At 32.4% G+C, this 20,920-nt stretch overlaps 1 protein-coding gene across 1 annotated transcript in view; it reads left to right on the top strand.

Moving 5' to 3' along the window:
• Window positions 1–20,697, top strand: part of LOC139527332 (caspase-3-like) — a 110,362-nt gene extending 89,665 nt beyond the window's left edge. The window contains exons 7-9 of the mRNA XM_071322719.1: window positions 5,783–5,953; window positions 7,539–7,648; window positions 20,158–20,697. Of these exons, the coding sequence (XP_071178820.1) occupies window positions 5,783–5,953; window positions 7,539–7,648; window positions 20,158–20,301 (425 nt within the window). The 3' untranslated portion in view covers window positions 20,302–20,697. The remainder of the gene's footprint in view (window positions 1–5,782; window positions 5,954–7,538; window positions 7,649–20,157) is intronic.
• Window positions 20,698–20,920: the final 223 nt, after the last annotated feature.

The raw sequence follows: 20,920 nt of genomic DNA on the forward strand, positions 1-20,920 counted from the left end.
ACTTCTTTTACTTATTTATGAACTCTGAATCTACAGAAAAAAAGTTTATCTCAGACAAAATGTGCAAAATGTGTTATATAAATGACCCTTGTCTAACGCCTTGTTTGGATGAAGTCAATAGTGGGGAGCTTGGTACATAAAATTTGATGTCCATATTGAAGACCTCTCTAAATTTGTATCAAATGCACTTTACAATGTCTATTGTACCTGTTCCATTTCACATACTATCTTTCTTTTCTTCTGTAGGATAGCAAGTGGTTTAAATATAAGCCTGTTGAGAATAAATTGCATGCAAGTTTTTCCCTAAAAAGGCAAAAATCTTTGTATCAGCCCATACTGCTTGTAAGAAAAGTTAATTGCAAGAGTCTTTTTGTGCTCAGATTTGTTGTATCATGTCACATGAGTATAGAAATGATAAAAAAGACACAAATTTTTATTTCTTATAGTCTCAATATGCATTTTTTAATGTAAATATGTGGCACGGCCTAAATTGACCCTAAATTTTTTCCACTCTTAGTTGGCCCATGACCCTTTTAAACTAATATGATATGTTATTTGTAACTTTTCTTTCCATTTAAAGTACTTTCAATACATATGTAAGGATTATTTATAACCAAAAAGCTTCACAAATTTAAAATTGGTGGAAAATATTACATCTTCATGTAAGGCCCCCTTCATTGAAAAACCTCAATTTTTAGGCGCAGGCTCATATAAATTTGACTTTTGAATAATTATGCCAAGTCTTATAAATCAAATGAGTACTCTATTGCTTTAAGTACATGATAAGTTATATATTAAGTCATTTAAAAAGTATTTTTTTGCAATATTTGAATTTTTAAAGCCCCAAATGTTGATAGTTGAAATTTTTCAATTTTAACGTCAAAATTTTACACGCAAAGAGGAGTATAGAATTTTACTTAATGTCTATAATATACATCCTATTGTCATGAAACTTTGTAAGCAGTGTTATAATTCATTAAGCTTTGGTCATACCAAGTCTTTTTAAGATTTGTCAACTCTTTATACCCTATTAGGTCCGAGACCACCATTGTCGTCCCTTGATTTTCGTTGTTCACAAATATAGTCCCTAGTGTTGACAGTGGGTTACTTGCCATTAATTTTTATACCTCTTCCAAATTTATTTCTCCATGTTTAATGCCTCAAATTGCAAGTAGGGGGATAAAATTACACTGTAAAAAAATTTGGGTCCAGAATTTTAAAGGAAAGTAGTGATTTGGTCCAGCTGAAAAAGGTTGAAAATGAGCACTTCGGAAGCTGTCAAAAGATTTCAAGACGCCCTAAACATAAAATTTTCCATATTTTGAGTTAGAGGCGATGAAGTTTTCTATAATTTTGATATAATTTGTCCCAAAAGTAGTACAACACACTGTAAAAGTTTCTTTGAGAAAGCGCAGGTGGGATTTTTTTTATTTTCATTTATGTTCTAAAAGAAATGCACTACGAATTAATTGTGTTCTCGGACCTAAGAGGTGAAATCTGTAAATATAGAATTTGTACTCTGGCAACTTCCCTAAATTATTTGATGGTGTCAACTTGTCAAATAGCATGAAACTAAAGGATTTAAACTTTTATTTTATAGAATTTCTGCAAAAATAACCAATTTTGGCATTTTATGGTCAAAATAGGCATTTTATAACTTTTTCAATATTGATGCATAAATGGCATCCTGACTTTCTATCTGGCAGGTTTTCATGTGTCAATATTTGTGTTTCTATGCCTTTATCTACTTCTTTTACTTATTTATGAACTCTGAATCTACAGAAAAAAAGTTTATCTCAGACAAAATGTGCAAAATGTGTTATATAAATGACCCTTGTCTAACGCCTTGTTTGGATGAAGTCAATAGTGGGGAGCTTGGTACATAAAATTTGATGTCCATATTGAAGACCTCTCTAAATTTGTATCAAATGCACTTTACAATGTCTATTGTACCTGTTCCATTTCACATACTATCTTTCTTTTCTTCTGTAGGATAGCAAGTGGTTTAAATATAAGCCTGTTGAGAATAAATTGCATGCAAGTTTTTCCCTAAAAAGGCAAAAATCTTTGTATCAGCCCATACTGCTTGTAAGAAAAGTTAATTGCAAGAGTCTTTTTGTGCTCAGATTTGTTGTATCATGTCACATGAGTATAGAAATGATAAAAAAGACACAAATTTTTATTTCTTATAGTCTCAATATGCATTTTTTAATGTAAATATGTGGCACGGCCTAAATTGACCCTAAATTTTTTCCACTCTTAGTTGGCCCATGACCCTTTTAAACTAATATGATATGTTATTTGTAACTTTTCTTTCCATTTAAAGTACTTTCAATACATATGTAAGGATTATTTATAACCAAAAAGCTTCACAAATTTAAAATTGGTGGAAAATATTACATCTTCATGTAAGGCCCCCTTCATTGAAAAACCTCAATTTTTAGGCGCAGGCTCATATAAATTTGACTTTTGAATAATTATGCCAAGTCTTATAAATCAAATGAGTACTCTATTGCTTTAAGTACATGATAAGTTATATATTAAGTCATTTAAAAAGTATTTTTTTGCAATATTTGAATTTTTAAAGCCCCAAATGTTGATAGTTGAAATTTTTCAATTTTAACGTCAAAATTTTACACGCAAAGAGGAGTATAGAATTTTACTTAATGTCTATAATATACATCCTATTGTCATGAAACTTTGTAAGCAGTGTTATAATTCATTAAGCTTTGGTCATACCAAGTCTTTTTAAGATTTGTCAACTCTTTATACCCTATTAGGTCCGAGACCACCATTGTCGTCCCTTGATTTTCGTTGTTCACAAATATAGTCCCTAGTGTTGACAGTGGGTTACTTGCCATTAATTTTTATACCTCTTCCAAATTTATTTCTCCATGTTTAATGCCTCAAATTGCAAGTAGGGGGATAAAATTACACTGTAAAAAAATTTGGGTCCAGAATTTTAAAGGAAAGTAGTGATTTGGTCCAGCTGAAAAAGGTTGAAAATGAGCACTTCGGAAGCTGTCAAAAGATTTCAAGACGCCCTAAACATAAAATTTTCCATATTTTGAGTTAGAGGCGATGAAGTTTTCTATAATTTTGATATAATTTGTCCCAAAAGTAGTACAACACACTGTAAAAGTTTCTTTGAGAAAGCGCAGGTGGGATTTTTTTTATTTTCATTTATGTTCTAAAAGAAATGCACTACGAATTAATTGTGTTCTCGGACCTAAGAGGTGAAATCTGTAAATATAGAATTTGTACTCTGGCAACTTCCCTAAATTATTTGATGGTGTCAACTTGTCAAATAGCATGAAACTAAAGGATTTAAACTTTTATTTTATAGAATTTCTGCAAAAATAACCAATTTTGGCATTTTATGGTCAAAATAGGCATTTTATAACTTTTTCAATATTGATGCATAAATGGCATCCTGACTTTCTATCTGGCAGGTTTTCATGTGTCAATATTTGTGTTTCTATGCCTTTATCTACTTCTTTTACTTATTTATGAACTCTGAATCTACAGAAAAAAAGTTTATCTCAGACAAAATGTGCAAAATGTGTTATATAAATGACCCTTGTCTAACGCCTTGTTTGGATGAAGTCAATAGTGGGGAGCTTGGTACATAAAATTTGATGTCCATATTGAAGACCTCTCTAAATTTGTATCAAATGCACTTTACAATGTCTATTGTACCTGTTCCATTTCACATACTATCTTTCTTTTCTTCTGTAGGATAGCAAGTGGTTTAAATATAAGCCTGTTGAGAATAAATTGCATGCAAGTTTTTCCCTAAAAAGGCAAAAATCTTTGTATCAGCCCATACTGCTTGTAAGAAAAGTTAATTGCAAGAGTCTTTTTGTGCTCAGATTTGTTGTATCATGTCACATGAGTATAGAAATGATAAAAAAGACACAAATTTTTATTTCTTATAGTCTCAATATGCATTTTTTAATGTAAATATGTGGCACGGCCTAAATTGACCCTAAATTTTTTCCACTCTTAGTTGGCCCATGACCCTTTTAAACTAATATGATATGTTATTTGTAACTTTTCTTTCCATTTAAAGTACTTTCAATACATATGTAAGGATTATTTATAACCAAAAAGCTTCACAAATTTAAAATTGGTGGAAAATATTACATCTTCATGTAAGGCCCCCTTCATTGAAAAACCTCAATTTTTAGGCGCAGGCTCATATAAATTTGACTTTTGAATAATTATGCCAAGTCTTATAAATCAAATGAGTACTCTATTGCTTTAAGTACATGATAAGTTATATATTAAGTCATTTAAAAAGTATTTTTTTGCAATATTTGAATTTTTAAAGCCCCAAATGTTGATAGTTGAAATTTTTCAATTTTAACGTCAAAATTTTACACGCAAAGAGGAGTATAGAATTTTACTTAATGTCTATAATATACATCCTATTGTCATGAAACTTTGTAAGCAGTGTTATAATTCATTAAGCTTTGGTCATACCAAGTCTTTTTAAGATTTGTCAACTCTTTATACCCTATTAGGTCCGAGACCACCATTGTCGTCCCTTGATTTTCGTTGTTCACAAATATAGTCCCTAGTGTTGACAGTGGGTTACTTGCCATTAATTTTTATACCTCTTCCAAATTTATTTCTCCATGTTTAATGCCTCAAATTGCAAGTAGGGGGATAAAATTACACTGTAAAAAAATTTGGGTCCAGAATTTTAAAGGAAAGTAGTGATTTGGTCCAGCTGAAAAAGGTTGAAAATGAGCACTTCGGAAGCTGTCAAAAGATTTCAAGACGCCCTAAACATAAAATTTTCCATATTTTGAGTTAGAGGCGATGAAGTTTTCTATAATTTTGATATAATTTGTCCCAAAAGTAGTACAACACACTGTAAAAGTTTCTTTGAGAAAGCGCAGGTGGGATTTTTTTTATTTTCATTTATGTTCTAAAAGAAATGCACTACGAATTAATTGTGTTCTCGGACCAGTAGAAGTAATATTCATACAGACAAATAAAATAGTTCTATAACACGTTATTTAGATGATAAGCAATGTCGGTACCCAGAATCTTTACTTCAAGATCATCGTGTATTATTTGTGAAGTTGTTAACTTTCTGCCAACGAGGGTCTGATGAATATTACATTTAGTTCTGCAATCAGCCTTCATTGGTTCGTAACTCGTCAACCTTGACGCGTGATTGATGTTAGCCAATCAAAATAACGTATTATAAGGACACATTTATGTATTGTATTTTTATAACAAGTAAAATAACGAGAACTCAGTTAGTTTAAAACTTTATATCTCCCTCTAATTATCCGTCCAAGTCATGCAATACTTTTCTCCGATTGGGTTATAACAGCTCTTCAGCGTGTAAGGTTTTAAATTTTCTAATAATTCGACTTCTATCAATAACACTAATAATTGTTCCCATTCTCATTTGTATGTGTTGTCCGCAATAAGTACATGTCAAAGGATGTGCACGTAGAAACGGCAGAATATTTGATAATCTCTATATTTGAATTTACCATGACAACTGCCTTTTCAGAAAAATTGAACATACTCGAACTATGAATTATGATATGTATTCTTATTGGTTTCGTGTTGCTAAGTTGTTAGCTTTCTATGCTGCGTTTTGTGTACTCTTGTTTGTCTTTCTTTCTTGATTTGTTAGTTTATTTTCGGCTTATTAGTTTGAATGTCCTTTAGGGTCTCTAATTTATATTTTGACTTACTAAGATCGACCGTAGGGTCTAACTGTTAAACTATTTTCTTAAATACTCAATTTCATTAGATGTTCAGCATACCGCGGATGAGCTAGACAGACTGAGGGTAAAATTGGAAGAGACGAAAGTTCAGGATAAACCAGGTGATCAACTCGATTCAGCACCTTTCCAGATTGAAAAACCAGCACACGTAAAACACCCGTCAGCAGACTTTTTAGTTGTGTATGCAACACCTGCAGGTAATTTGAAATAAATAACATACTCCAAATGTCTGTAAATTTACTAAAATAACAGGACGAATTGTTTTGTGTCTTTCTCTCTTTTCTTTTAAAAAAATTAATGCAATTCAAAACTGTTTCCGCTGTGATTATCGTGTACATTTCGCAGCAACTTTAAAAATTCGCATTTCAAATTGTATGCTGTATTTCATATTACACGCAATAATTAATCTCGTATGGTTGTCCATTTTATTTCGAAAATCGCAAAATTTATAAGTTAACATTAACAGTACTTTGATTTCAGATTAGAACCAATTGATGAATCGTATTAGTTTATTGTAGTCTTCAACAAATGAATGATTGACGAGTATATACGTAACGTCCAATGCCAAATATTACAAGCTTATACAAAGAGAAAGGTGTATGATTATATTTAGGGAGATAATTTCTTTCAGACATTATCACGTAAAATTGACAAAACAAAGATTCAGTTTTCATATTTTATACATTTGATACTGTTGTATACTCTGCCCATTTAAAAAGATCCGTTTGTATTCCATGTAATAGATAGTAAGATATAAATTTAAATCTTAAAGCATTGTTCTATCCTTGATGGGAGTTGCTAGGATGATAGCATTTATTTGGTATATGTTGCATCCTAATTAAACACTTATATTGTTCTCTCGTTGTGACCTTACGACATATTTGTGTCGTGCTTTGGTCTTGTATCATATGCTTCAGTAGTATGTTGGCTGTACTATAAATACAATTTACACAAAATTTTCTTAACCCTCGCTTTTGGCTAAAGTTAATTGTAGAAATGAGTGCGAACAGATGCGTTAGTACTTCATAACTATTTTTCAGATTAATGAAACACATACTTTTATATAACGTAACAATTATGAACTAGTCCAACATGATTATGAAAATGCAAAATAAAATCTACATTTACCATTCCAAATCGGTGGATCGTTAGTAACACCATCTCAAAAAGTCAACTAAACATAGAAATTCTTAGACTATGAATTGATATGCTTTTTAACCACAAGAACAAACAAGAAATATATCTATGAGTGAAGACATTGGACTGGTTCCGTTCGATGTTTGATGTAATTTTATTTCCTTTGCGTTGGTTTACTATATTGATATCTTAAATATATTGATAAATAACACCCCACTCTGAACGCGTGGGCTATATTGTATTAACTTTGTTAATTCATTACACTAAGTCTGTTTGTCTGTACTTTCGACCAACAATTAGTTCATAGGAGTGCGTTAAAGAACAGCTGAATTGATGTCTCATAATCAATTAGTAGCGTATTAGTACTGGTGATAAGTGGTATATTGTGAGCAGTTCTCGGGTCGGTCACTTACTTTCGATTCTTTAAAATGTTCAATATGTTCATTTGAGATACATATGAGTCGTAACATACTTTTATAATACTCTAACTACTCCTACTGTTCGGTCTGTTGTCCTGTTTAGTATGGGACTGCTAGAAAAAACAACGCAAAATGAAGAATATTGGAAACTTAAATCATTGGTATCTTATACCCAAATAACGTTATTTTTAATTTCTATATTTTTTTTAATATATTTATGTTTCAGGGACACTCTCATACAGGAATGTTCAAACTGGATCTTGGTTCCTGTGTGCAGTGGTATGGATATTCAAATATCATGCTAAACATGAGGAATTGCAGCATTTGCTTATAAGGGTTAGTATACAATACCGGTACTTTCAATTAACAAAGGTTGAATTTATCGAACATAATCTTTTATCACTGAAATAAATTTTTAAAAAAGTCAAAATAAAATGGAAGAAAGCAAGTATATATATGCAAATGCACGGCTTTCAACAATAAAAAAACCCCAATGAAAACATACATAGTCGGCTATAAATATGAAACAAATCAAATTGAGAAAACGAATGCCCTAATTTAGTTTTTTATATAAGAAAATTTAGTTACACAGATTTTGATTTATTTACAATTTGTTATGGTAAGGGTTTCGGTTTAAAGTTTATTGGACTATCAATCAATAACATCGCGTAAATAGTTATCAAAGGTACCAGGATTATAATTTAATACGGCAGACGCGAGTTTTCGTAATACTCATCAGTGACGCACAGAACAAATTAGTTATAAAGCCAAACACGAACAAAGTTGAACAGCATTGGGGACCCAAAATTCTGCATATTAAACTTATAAGATACGAAAGAACAACATTGTGTAGAGTGTTAAGCTAACCGAAATTCAACAGTAGCAATCATATGTATTTGGAATCCGATAATGAAGTCGGATTACGCTCGATATACAGTGGTTGTCGTTTGTTTTAAAGTTTTCTACATTAATCAGGCTGTTAGTTTTCGCGTTTGAATTGATTTACATTATTTATTTGTAGGTTTTTTCTATATAATAATTTGGGTATGGGTTTTGCTCATTTGTTATTCGGTAACCTATAGTAATTTCTTGAAGCTATTGTCTCTTGTAGAGAGTTACTCACTGGCAATTAAACCACATCTACTACTTTTTTTATCATTCATTTAAAAATATTTATTAACCAATTTGTCCATATACTCTAAAACATTTGTGAAGACTGAGTCTTTTTAAAAGCTCAAATATCTTGAAGCTGTTTTTTTTGTGTAGTACAAAAATTTAAAGTCTTTCCCTTCAAAATAATTTATGGAATCGGTCAATTCAATTCTAAAAATTAAACACAGTGTCGTGCTTAAAATTTCAAACAAATCTTTCCGATTTCTATGCATTAATGATGTTGCAAACGGAGAAACATTTTTTGATGTGTGTCGCACTATAAAACCAATGGCTAAAGAGGAACTAATTTTTATTCAGTGCCTAGTTACAATCTGAACTGTCTTGTTAGGGACAGTTCTTTTATACAACTACGAACGTGACTTAAATTTAGAAAGAATGTTGTTTGTTTCTACCTTTGACAGGTACTTACTTTTAGAAAGCCTATAGCCACAAATAAAATGGTTATAAAAAGTGACCATTACTTTTGGTCTCATATACTTAACGTTAGGTCAATTAAAGCCAAACTATTAAAGTCTAATTAAATACGATGACCACATGTTGCTGAATGAAAAAACAATCGTCATAAACTTGAACATCCCTTAAGCCAAAACATGTACATATAGAAAGTCACGTTTGTAGTTTAACAATAATACATACATTTATAAACTTTAGAAATTATATTTAATAATTTCCATACTTTCGATCACTGCATAGTGTTACATACCCCCCAATGTTCTAGAAATATAGCATAAATTTCTTTGCTACAAATATAACACTACAGGATCGAAAGATACCTAAAATAAAGAATCAATACACAAAACCTGAAATAAAACATAAATATATATATTATATAAATCAATCAATTGATAAATTTTACATAATTGTTCAATTTATTGTCAAAAGTTCTATGCTATCATTCTCCATCTACCATTTTCGTCTACCATTTCTCCGTCCACCATTCTCCGTCCACAATTTGTCCGTCCACCATTTCTCCGTCCATGATTTTTTCCGTCCACCATACCTCCGACATCCATTACTCCGATATCCTTACTCCGACATCCTAAACTCCGACATCCTAACTCCGACATCCTAAACTCCGACATCCTAACTCCGACATCCTAAACTCCGACATCCTTACTCCGACATCCATACTCCGACATCCATACTCCGATATCCATACTCCGACATCATTACTCCATCATCCATAACTCCGCCATTTGTATATACAATGTATAAAGAACAGTTAATTGTCATGTTTGTATATATATATGAATAAATATAAAGTCAGTATATGTGATCGTATAGTGTTTTAAAACATTGTTCGTTATAATCGAATAGTACTTCAGTATTTACACGTTGTGTTTTATGCTATTTCTTCAATTTATATTCGCACTGTTTGTTCTGCTAATTTTAGCAGTGGATATAAATTATTAGCCACTTCTTCCTTTGAGTTGTCTAACATTGGTGCAGAGGGAACATCTCTGGAGGTGTTAACATCACCCTCGGTCTTAGCCGACACCAGTTTACTCACTCTGTCATACTTAGGGCCGACATTTTGCATCTTGCAACCACTTCCTCGTTTGACTGAACAAGGTAACTTTTTTCTATATTTACATAATATGAAAATGACAATACCTAACAAAAGAGAAATTACTAGATAAATTACGTTATACACCCAATTTGGAAAACTTGAATCTTCTTGTATGGTTTGTAAATTTTTCAATTGGTAAATCAGATTATCCATTGGGATTTCTTTAATATTTTTCAACTCTTTTGGTAACTCAGTCAAGTTAAACTTCGGTAAGGAGTCATGGAATGGCTTCCAAAGTTTTCGCATTGTTAAATTATAATTTTGAATAACTTTCGTAAATGGATCATCCTCAAGAGTATATGCAGATTGTCTACTATAAAACGGCAAAAGCGTAAGATAGTCATTAGTCGCGGTACATGTCTCATTTAACGCTAAAATATTCAAAGGAGGGTTAATTATTTTTGTAAACGTTGTCTTTTGCTTATATTTTTCACAAACAATGGCAAAGCGTAAGGGTGTGTTAGTGGTAACTAACCACGAACCAGATGATATATAACTTGCCATTGGAAGAACTGAATTTGGTTCAACTACGACACGACAATATTTATCAATATCAATTCGTTTCTTTAGGAACAAAGAAGTTATGCAATTTTTACTTAAATTAATAGGATAAACAGGACTTATAATTTTACAAAATTTCGTAAAAGTGTTTGTGCATGATTGAATTTCTTGCTGTTTAAGCAATACATATTTTGACCTTTCTGCATTAACTGCAAAGTATTCTACATCCAAATCGTATTTTGCAACCATACCTATACTTGTATGATTCTTTTGCATGGGCATTGGTAAATTAAATGCCTGATAAATTTCAAATTTATTATTTGAATCGAGAAGAGGTATTGAAATGACAACTAATATTCTACTGTCATACAGGATAGTGGAACATGTCAAGAACCTATAAAAGAACCACAGGTTTTCTTTTGGATCGTTACTCAATTCTAAATATTTTGGAAGTTTATCTTTTATCTCGATAAGAAGATCTTGTAAATTATTTGGTGTTATTGTACTTGGTGAAAGATGGCCCAATGAAAGCATGCTTAACTGATCTTTTATATGCTCTAAATAGAAAAATCCTCTTTGGATTAATTGTTTTAAATCCCCAGTTATTAAATCTAATTGAATATATATTTGCACAAAGTTTTCCAAATCTATTATTTGCTTTTCAATAGCCTCCGTTATATTAACCAACCGGATGTCTAAATCTTGCAACCCCCTTGATAATTTATTAATGGCGTCTCTATTTTGAGATACCTCTAGCCTAGTTACGTTTAAAATTGATAAATTCTCAGTTAAAATGTGTGAAATTTTCTTTTGATTTTGTGCCAATGTACGAACGTTGCCTTTAATTAAATTAATATCGTCTTCGGTTAATGTACCAAACAAAAAACTCATTGCACTACCTATAAACGGCAAAACAGAACGTTTGTGTCGATGTAAAGTTTTGAAATCGTCAAATGTATCAGTTATTGAACGATGCATGTCCATTAACAGATCAAATTCTTGTTCTAAATTTGCAAAAGTATTATAAAAATGTTCTTTTCCAGGTTGTTCATAACGTCTCAAAACAGTTTGTGCTAATGCAGAAGATTTTACCATGTCATGGGATATTCTGTTCAAAAATCCTTCAAAAGGTTTTAAATCAATTATGAAGGTTACCAACCATTTTGACCTTGTGGTGGTAACAGTATTTACTTTGTCAAATACAATATTGTCAGATATGAAAGCCAGCTCGCCAAAACCAAAAAGAAGTGTTAGAATTATATGTCCAGCCGTCCGTCCCATTTCCTACAATTAAACAAAATACCAAATTTTCATGACTAATAATAAAACCATAAAATAAATTAAATAGTTGCTGTACACGTTAACTTTCACGGTACAACCACAAAAGATCATTTCGGATATCCCCCCCAATTTCGGCCATAAACTCAGGGCAAAATACAATCGCCCTGTTATACCTTATTTGATTTTCCATCTGTAATCTAAGTGTATGTAAATAATAAAAGCCCCTGTTGCTGGCTCTTTCTACCACAATTTCTACTACCTCTTTAACTAATGAAGGAATTAACAGTCGGTCGTGGTGGGAACTATCGAAGAAAGTTTTATAGGAATCTCTAAAAATAACCCCCATCATTGTATTTTCATGGAACAATCTGGCCTTTTGAGACCAGGTTTTATAAATTTGTTTAATAATTGAAGGAAGAATCCCTTTTTCAGTCAAAGATTCTTGGCAACCCGAGTAGGCTATAAAAGCGAATTCGTTTAGAATCAAATTGAACTTCTGTTTTTGTTCCACTGCCTCCACGTCCTTCCCTTCCAAGTTTATTCCTCTAAACTGCATCTAATATAGTAATATAAATATATTAGTATTTTATATATATAAAATGCCTAGACATACATGTATATATATATAGAGAGAGAACAAGCTACTGTTCAAGAATATCTTTTAAACATTTTGACATATCAGAAAATATATTCAAAATTTTGTCATTTTTGGCAATGTCATCCCGCTTACACGCAGGTTTTTCAATAAAATGATTTACTGACATTGCCTCGTCTTCTGACGAGTTAGCATCTAAATTGCTAGACCTTGTTTCAGAAGTCATTGCCCGAGATTTCAAATTATTTTGTAGCTCAAGTAAAGGAATATTGTCTTCTTCATCCGTTGTATTTTCATTTTGGGCCTTTATCCGTTTCTTACGATATTTTACTCTTTTCGTAAGTTCCATTAAAGGAATATCATCTTCACCAGAGGAAGATTCGCGTTCATTTTTATACCTTCTTATCAATTTGTCACGAGTTTGCTCTACTCCTTCCATAGAAGAATTTTCGCTATCAGTTTCATTATCTGACTCTTTATCAGATGATTCAGGGGGTACAACATAAGTGGTTTTTCTTAACCGTTTATCTTTGTCAGCTTGACCTAATTTTGGAATAGTCCACTCATTTACGGGTGCAGGTTTAAGATGTTGGGCATGCACTTTGGTGGTAGTTCCGTTTAGTTGATTTTTTATGATAAAACTGACCGGTGACCTTTGTTCGATTATCCTATAAAATGGTTTCCATTTACTGTCCAACTTACTTTTACGGAGGTGATTTCGATAAAATACAGCTTGCCCTACTTTAAATTCAATATCGCGTCTCGACTTATCCGCGTATTCTTTTTGTTTTCTTTTTGACTTTTTCATATTTTTGTGAACCATGACAAAAGACTTATGTTGCTGTTCTAATAAAATTTTATGGGGATCGTCACCTGCGTACTTCCGTCTTGGACGCAAAATATTATCAACGGGAAGTACAGGATCTCTGTTGTATAAAAGAAAGAAAGGAGAGAAATCAGACGACTCGTTTTTGTTAAATCTAATTGCGGCTAACGTTTGATTTAGATAAACGTCCCATGTTGAGGCGTCGTCTTGTATTTTCTTTGCTAGAATGTCATGCAAAAATCGATGTAACCTTTCAACCTTGCCATTGGACCCTGGTGAATAAAAGGACGTAGTCACATGGCTTATGTTAAGTTCTTGTAAAGTTTCGCGTACCATATAACTTGTGTTTTCACCCCCATTATCTGTCAATATTTGTAAAGGGAAACTATGCTTTGGAATGATTTCTTCTAATAATAAATGAACTACATTTTCAGCGCACTTATCAGGAACAGCAAAACATTCTGGGTATCCGCTATAAAGGTCAATAAAACTTATGATATATTTATTTCCTGACAATGACCTTGGGTATGGACCGGACAGGTCAATTGCAATTTTTGCAAATGGAAATGGTGGTATATCAGTTTCCTGGAGCTTTGGTTTTGCATGATAGGAGCTACGTTTTTGACACGTTATACAGGAGTTTACATATTCATGGAGTTCTTTGTATAATTTTGGCCAAAAATATTTACCCTTAATAGCGTCATACGTTTTGTCAACACCCAAATGATCTTGATCGTGATATTGTTTCACTACTTCGTCTCTTAATTGTAAAGGGACATACAACCTTAACACAGGTTCAGTATCTGCTTTAGAGATATAATACAATATTTCATCTATCAATATATACTTATTTTCAACTGATTTCGAGGCTTTGCCATTTTTCATTTGGCTAATTATCAAAGCTAATTCTTTGTCAAGTGATTGCTCATATTTCATGTCGTAACCCGAAACCACAAAATCTTTAAGTGTCAAAGTATCTGACTCTTTGTAACTACAACTTGCAAATTTCTTTGGGTCAATTTCACTAGAATTAATGGTGTTAATTTCGTAAGCCTTATCACTTATGTCTATTTCAATTTCTTCGTCGTCTGTCTTTTTATTTTCTGATGTATTACCTACTACCCGGTTAGGTCTTCTAGAAAGATAGTCCGCGATAGTGTTTTCTGTCCCAGCCAACCATTCAATTTTACAGTTATACCCTGTTATGCCTAATGCCCATAATTGAATCTTTTTATTCTGCATAGGGGATTCTAAAATATACTTCAATGGTTTGTGATCGGTCTTAATTGTAAATTCTGCGTTATGCAAATAATGATCTAATTTTTGAAGTGCATAATGAATGCTAAATGCTTCTTTTTCAATGGTTGACCAACGCGTCTGCGTGTCACTTAATTTGTGTGACAAGAAATAGATTGGTTTTTCATTTTTAACCCCATACAAAACTTCCTCAGTATCATTACACGGCTGAGTCAAACAAGCACCTATTGTGTCGTCTGAGGCGTCCGTGTAAAGCGTGTACCGCTTTGTCAAATCTGGGTATGCTAATAATGGAATAACCGTCAAACTATCTTTAAGATATTCAAAAGCTCTTTGACATTCGTCTGTCCAGTTAAACTTTGCATATTTTTTCGTCAGTTCCACCAAAGGGATCGATATTTTCGAGAAATTTGGGACGAATCGACGATAATAACTAAGCATACCGATGAAACTTCTGACCTCTTTGACATTAATTGGTGCAGGCAATGACCTTATTGTTTCTACCTTTTCCGTATCCGGTTTAATTCCATTTCCGGTTATTTTGAAACCTAAATAATTTGTTTCATTTTTCAAAAATTGGCATTTCTTTAATTTTAACTTAAGCCCGTGTTTTCTCAAACGATCAAATACTTGTTGAATGTGGGAAAGGTGTTCGTCTAAAGTACTTGAATATATTAGAATGTCATCTATGTACGCTACCGCGAAAGGTAACCCTTCGAGAACAATTTCCATTAATCGTGAAAAAACTGCTGGAGAATTTTGAAGACCAAATGGCATTACATTATACTCGTAAAGGCCTCTAAAGCAACCGAATGCCGTTTTCTCACGATCCTTATCGGACATCAAGACCTGCCAAAATCCTGACTTCATATCGAGCGATGTCATGTATTTGGCTTTATCTAATAAAGCAAGAATGTCATCAATTACTGGTAGAGGATAGCTCATACTTTTTGTAATATTGTTCAATTTTCTAAAGTCTGTGCAAAAGCGATTAGAGTTATCTTTCTTTTTTACTATGACTATTGGTGAGCACCAACTACTTTTTGACCTTCTAATTATACCTGCTTCCAACATTTCATCAATTGCCTTATTAACAATGGACCTCTTATGCAACGGTGTACGATAAGGTTTTAATTTAATGGGCTCATGATTTCCCGTTTCTATTTCCATTGTAACTGTTTCAGTATGCCCCAATTCAGAGTCTTTCAAAGCAAATACATCCTTATTTTTACTTAACAAGGTGTCAACTATTTCCTTGTGTTCTGGGGGCACATTTACTTCTGTTTCAACTTCTTTTTCTAGATTAGCATTTTTAATCTCTTTTTCAAAACTGACTAAATTTTCTTCAAGAATTGAACCTATCCTTGCAATTGCTGTACCTCGTTTAAATCTAAAAGTTTTGTTTGTACTATTTACCAAATGGACTGGTATTTTATATAAAGATTGAATTTTCGCTACCGCATTTCCGACCATTAGACCTGGTTCCGAACTTAAACTTCCCTTATCCAAAGAGGAAATTTCATATAATCTTGAATTTGATAATTCCGTTCCCTTTTTCAATTTCGTCATACATATATTTGAAGTTTGAGGTTTCAAAACAATTTTCTTTGATAATCTCAAAATTGTGGAAATATGAATATCTTCTTCTAAGTTAGCATATATATTTCCTACCCTTAACATTCCTAAATCGTAATAAAGCCTTACCCCATTTTTAACAAGCCAGTCACGACCAAGTATTAAATTTCTGTTCATGTCCGAAACCACATAAAATAATTGTGACATTTTTGTACTCTTTATATAAAAGTCTATTTCTATGCATCCTAAAACGTTAAGAGAATTTCCATTTACCGATTGGAGTTGAACTGTCTTTTTGTTTAATTTTGGTAAATCAGCCAAAGATTTGTAAACATTTAAATGCATTAAAGACACTTCCGCTCCAGAATCAACTAATGATCTAAATTTTTTTCTATTAATATTAATGATGCAACTATTTGGATTTCCTGCCAAATTAATTGTATAAATTTTTGTCGTTACTGGTTTATTAATTCTCTCTTTGTCGGCTCCGAAACAAAGAGAGTGTCCTAGTTTCCCTGAAAGTGTGATTGGTTGGGTCGAGAATAACAGTTTCTTTGAATATGCCCGGACTTCCCACAATTCCAACAAACTATTTCTTTTCTTGATTTCTCTGTTTGATAAACAGATCTACCCTTATCTTTGTCATTTTGATCATAAGCATTGACTTGACGCGGCATTTTCCTAGCCCTACAATCCTTAGATTGGTGCCCAATTTTGTTACAATTATAACACCTACGTGCGGGTCGGAAGTGGTCAACTTCCATAGGTTCTTGTCTGTCCGAATACCCCGCCCTGTCAGTAGTTGATTTTCCCCTCCTTAAATCGAACTTTTTTCTTAAATTTTGTTCCGTCATAGCTATTGTAACTGCACGTTGCAGTGTGTCAGGGTTTTCGCGCATAATTTTCATCTTAAGCGTATCCTGTGACAATCCATTTATGAAGAAATTAATCAATTGCGACTGAATTATCGCTTGAGTCCCATCTTGACCCCTGAACGCTTCTTCTGCCAAAGTTAATAATCGTTCAGCAAAAACCTGAACATTTTCTGTTGGTTTTTGTTTCAATTTGTTTAAAATTTCGAAAGCATGCTGAGAGTCGGTCACTTCAGCAAATCTTGAACTCAGTTCTTCTTTTAACTGAGGCCAAGTTCCCCTGGGGTTATCCCTAAGCCATCTATGAATAAAATCGCTTACCGAGCTTGTGCTTGACTGATAAGCTACCAATTTTGTATCATTTTGTTCTAAGTTCGTTAACATTGCATATTTTTCAATTGCTTTCATCCAATTTTTGAATTCGCCTTGATCGCCCGAAAATGTTGGGATAATTTGATTTACCCCTTGAGCCCCTAACTTTATTGATAATCCCTGTAATTGATGAGAGAAATTTTGAAATGCCACCCCAAATTGTTGTCCCTCTTGTTCAGCCATGGTGAGAAAGTAACGGTTTTAAAAATGCAAAAATTTGTCTTACCTTTTCTGACAAGAGTAAAGATCCCTGGGTCACGGCAACCAAAACAACCCTATATGTCGCACTATAAAACCAATGGCTAAAGAGGAACTAATTTTTATTCAGTGCCTAGTTACAATCTGAACTGTCTTGTTAGGGACAGTTCTTTTATACAACTACGAACGTGACTTAAATTTAGAAAGAATGTTGTTTGTTTCTACCTTTGACAGGTACTTACTTTTAGAAAGCCTATAGCCACAAATAAAATGGTTATAAAAAGTGACCATTACTTTTGGTCTCATATACTTAACGTTAGGTCAATTAAAGCCAAACTATTAAAGTCTAATTAAATACGATGACCACATGTTGCTGAATGAAAAAACAATCGTCATAAACTTGAACATCCCTTAAGCCAAAACATGTACATATAGAAAGTCACGTTTGTAGTTTAACAATAATACATACATTTATAAACTTTAGAAATTATATTTAATAATTTCCATACTTTCGATCACTGCATAGTGTTACATGTGTTCGATTAAATCAACTGTCGGGGTTTGGTTGTAACAAATACTGTAAGTCATTTTTGCGGATACTTATTTCGTGTTAAGGTCTTCCTGGTCAACTTTACGGAGATTGTTTTTATGTTCTAATTTTGGTAATATATATAAATGTTTATGGAAGAAACAGATTTACATCTTTTCGCGAAGGTTAATTTTCGAGGTTTTTTTTATACTACCGAATGTCGTGAATGTAAGGTTTACAGTAGATAAAACAAGTATAATATTAAAAAAAAACAAGTTGCGAAGGACGCGATTTCAACTTCCCAATTATCAATTTCCCATTTCTCAGCAGTAACATACCATCTGCCCCTTCGTATGGTGTTTACATATCACAATTGATACGTTATTCACGTGCTTGTTCACACTATACGGACTTCATATACAGGAGTGTGCTCCTTACGCAGAAACTACTCCAACAAAGTTATGAGGAGGACAGATTAAAATTGACACTCCGTAAATTTTATGGACACCATCACGAATTGGTGGATCCATACGATGTGTCTTTAACCAAACTAGCTAAGGACATTTTTACCACATGGTAGATTGTGGTTTGTCAGTATGTCGTCTAATATTTTAATTACCAAACGTGACTTATTCCCGATTGTGACTGTTTTACTGAGTGTGAATTCGCATTACTATAAGACGTGTTACGGTACTTGTCTATCCCAAATTCATGTATTTAGTTTAAATGTTTAATGTTATATTTGTAATTCTCATCGGATTTTGTCAAATGTGTTGACGTCTTTTCTATTATATTTATGTGTTATGGAAAGAAAAATTAATCACCGCCGTCATTTATTAGATTTAATTTTGGTCAACGTAATCTGTACGATAATTTACGTTTGAAGTTGGATTCATAACAAACTGGACATATATATATATTATAGTTAATTGCTATTAATAAGTATTGCAATATGCATTGTGTTTAAATGCAATATCAGTATTTAGTTCTATTATAATCTTTAATCAATCTTAATTCGATCTTACTTTTGAGATATAGTTTTTCATATGTGACGTCATTCTTCTGCTGTTTCAGAAATTTCAGAAATTCAAATGTGACGTAATTTTTAATGCCTTTTCACCATCGTATGTGACGTCATTTTCCCAATTTACTACGTTGAGGCCTGGACTGAGTCGGGTGTGTCTATTCTGTGTTGGTCTTTGCATGTATTCGTGTTTGTTTTCTGTAATGAGTTAATACTTCAGTTTCATTATGTATATCTGTTATATTCATTTGATAAAATTTACTTTTTGCAATAGCATTAATTGTTCTAAATAATAAGGATGTTCTTATCCCAAGCATAAAAACATAGCCGTATTTGACACAGCCTTTTTCAACTTTTTATCTTCAGTGCTGTACAAATTTGTACCTTTTTTCGCTTTCGATCTTTTATATCTGGGCGTCACTGGTGAGTCTTGTGTGGACGAGGCGCGTTTTTGACGTATTGAATTTTAAACCTGATGCTTTTTGTTATTCATTAATCATGTGTTTCTTTGTCTAATACGTTCTCCTATTTATTTGTATTGTAGTCCTGTAATATTATGTTGTCATTTCAATGTTATATTTAACATTGCCATTAAAGTGCGAGGTTTGGCATGCCACAAACCAGGTTCAACCCACCATTTTTTCCTTTAAAATGTCCTGTACCAAGTCAGGAATATGGCCATTGTTATATTATTGTTCGTTTCTGTGTGTGTTACATTTTAACGTTGCGTCGTTTGTTTTCTCTTATTTTTTAGTGTAATTTCACATTGCGATAAGACGTGTCACGGTACTTGTCTATCCCAAATTCATGTATTTGGTTTTGATGTTATATTTGTTATATGGGATTTTGTCTGATGCTTGGTCCGTTTCTGTGTGTGTTACATTTTAGTGTTGTGTCGTTGTTCTCCTCTTATATTTAATGCGTTTCCCTCGGTTTTAGTTAGTTACCCCGATTTTGTTTTTTGTCCATGGATTTATGAGTTTTGAACAGCGGTATACTACTGTTGCCTTTATTTACGTGATTATCAAATGATTTCTATTTTTTTTTTGATTATTATATCAATTGTTTTCAGGTAAACAGATTAGTTGCAAAAGGGAAAGGTCCAGATCAATTTGGCCAGAAACTGACGGTATCGGAGGTTAAATCAAATCTAAGGAAGAAATTTTACTTCTTTCCCGGTGTTTATGGCGACCCTCCTAAGTTGTTTGAAAAATAAAAGAAACATACAATGCTTATGGTTTCTCGAACTTGAGAAAATACAAAATATAATTATGCATAATTTAGAATTTTCTGTTTATTTATTCCATCAAAAATTGAGATAATTGTACAATATTTGTTTTTAAATACTGTGTTGTATTATTCAAACCAACGATTCCTTTTTTTTAAATTTGGATAAATGTGTTCGGTTAAAACAGTGATAACAAAACACATGCAGCAAAATATAATACTAAGAAATATTTCTCTTTACATGTATTATAGTTATGAAAATACTTTAGACATCGAAATAACTCAAATTTGTATATATTATTATAAAAAGTAAAGGTTAAACATTGCATTTATTTTAAATGTCAATATTGTTAGATGTTAATTAATAAAAACTTCAAAAGTCAAACATTACTGTGTGTATTGGGCCATGGGGATATGATCTCCATTGGTATGAGATGCATAATTACTACAAAAAAAAACGCCATATCAAATTGCATTAAATCACCATTTTGTGTACCCTTGAAACCGATCTTATCAAGTATAAACTATTCAAATATATCAAAGTCAGTGTACAATGACTGACGAGTCGAGAACAACTATTATCAAAAGATATGAGATGTACAAAAGCA

This window comes from Mytilus edulis, chromosome 6 (assembly GCF_963676685.1).
Source record: "Mytilus edulis chromosome 6, xbMytEdul2.2, whole genome shotgun sequence".
Classification (NCBI taxonomy): Eukaryota; Metazoa; Mollusca; class Bivalvia; order Mytilida; family Mytilidae; genus Mytilus; species Mytilus edulis.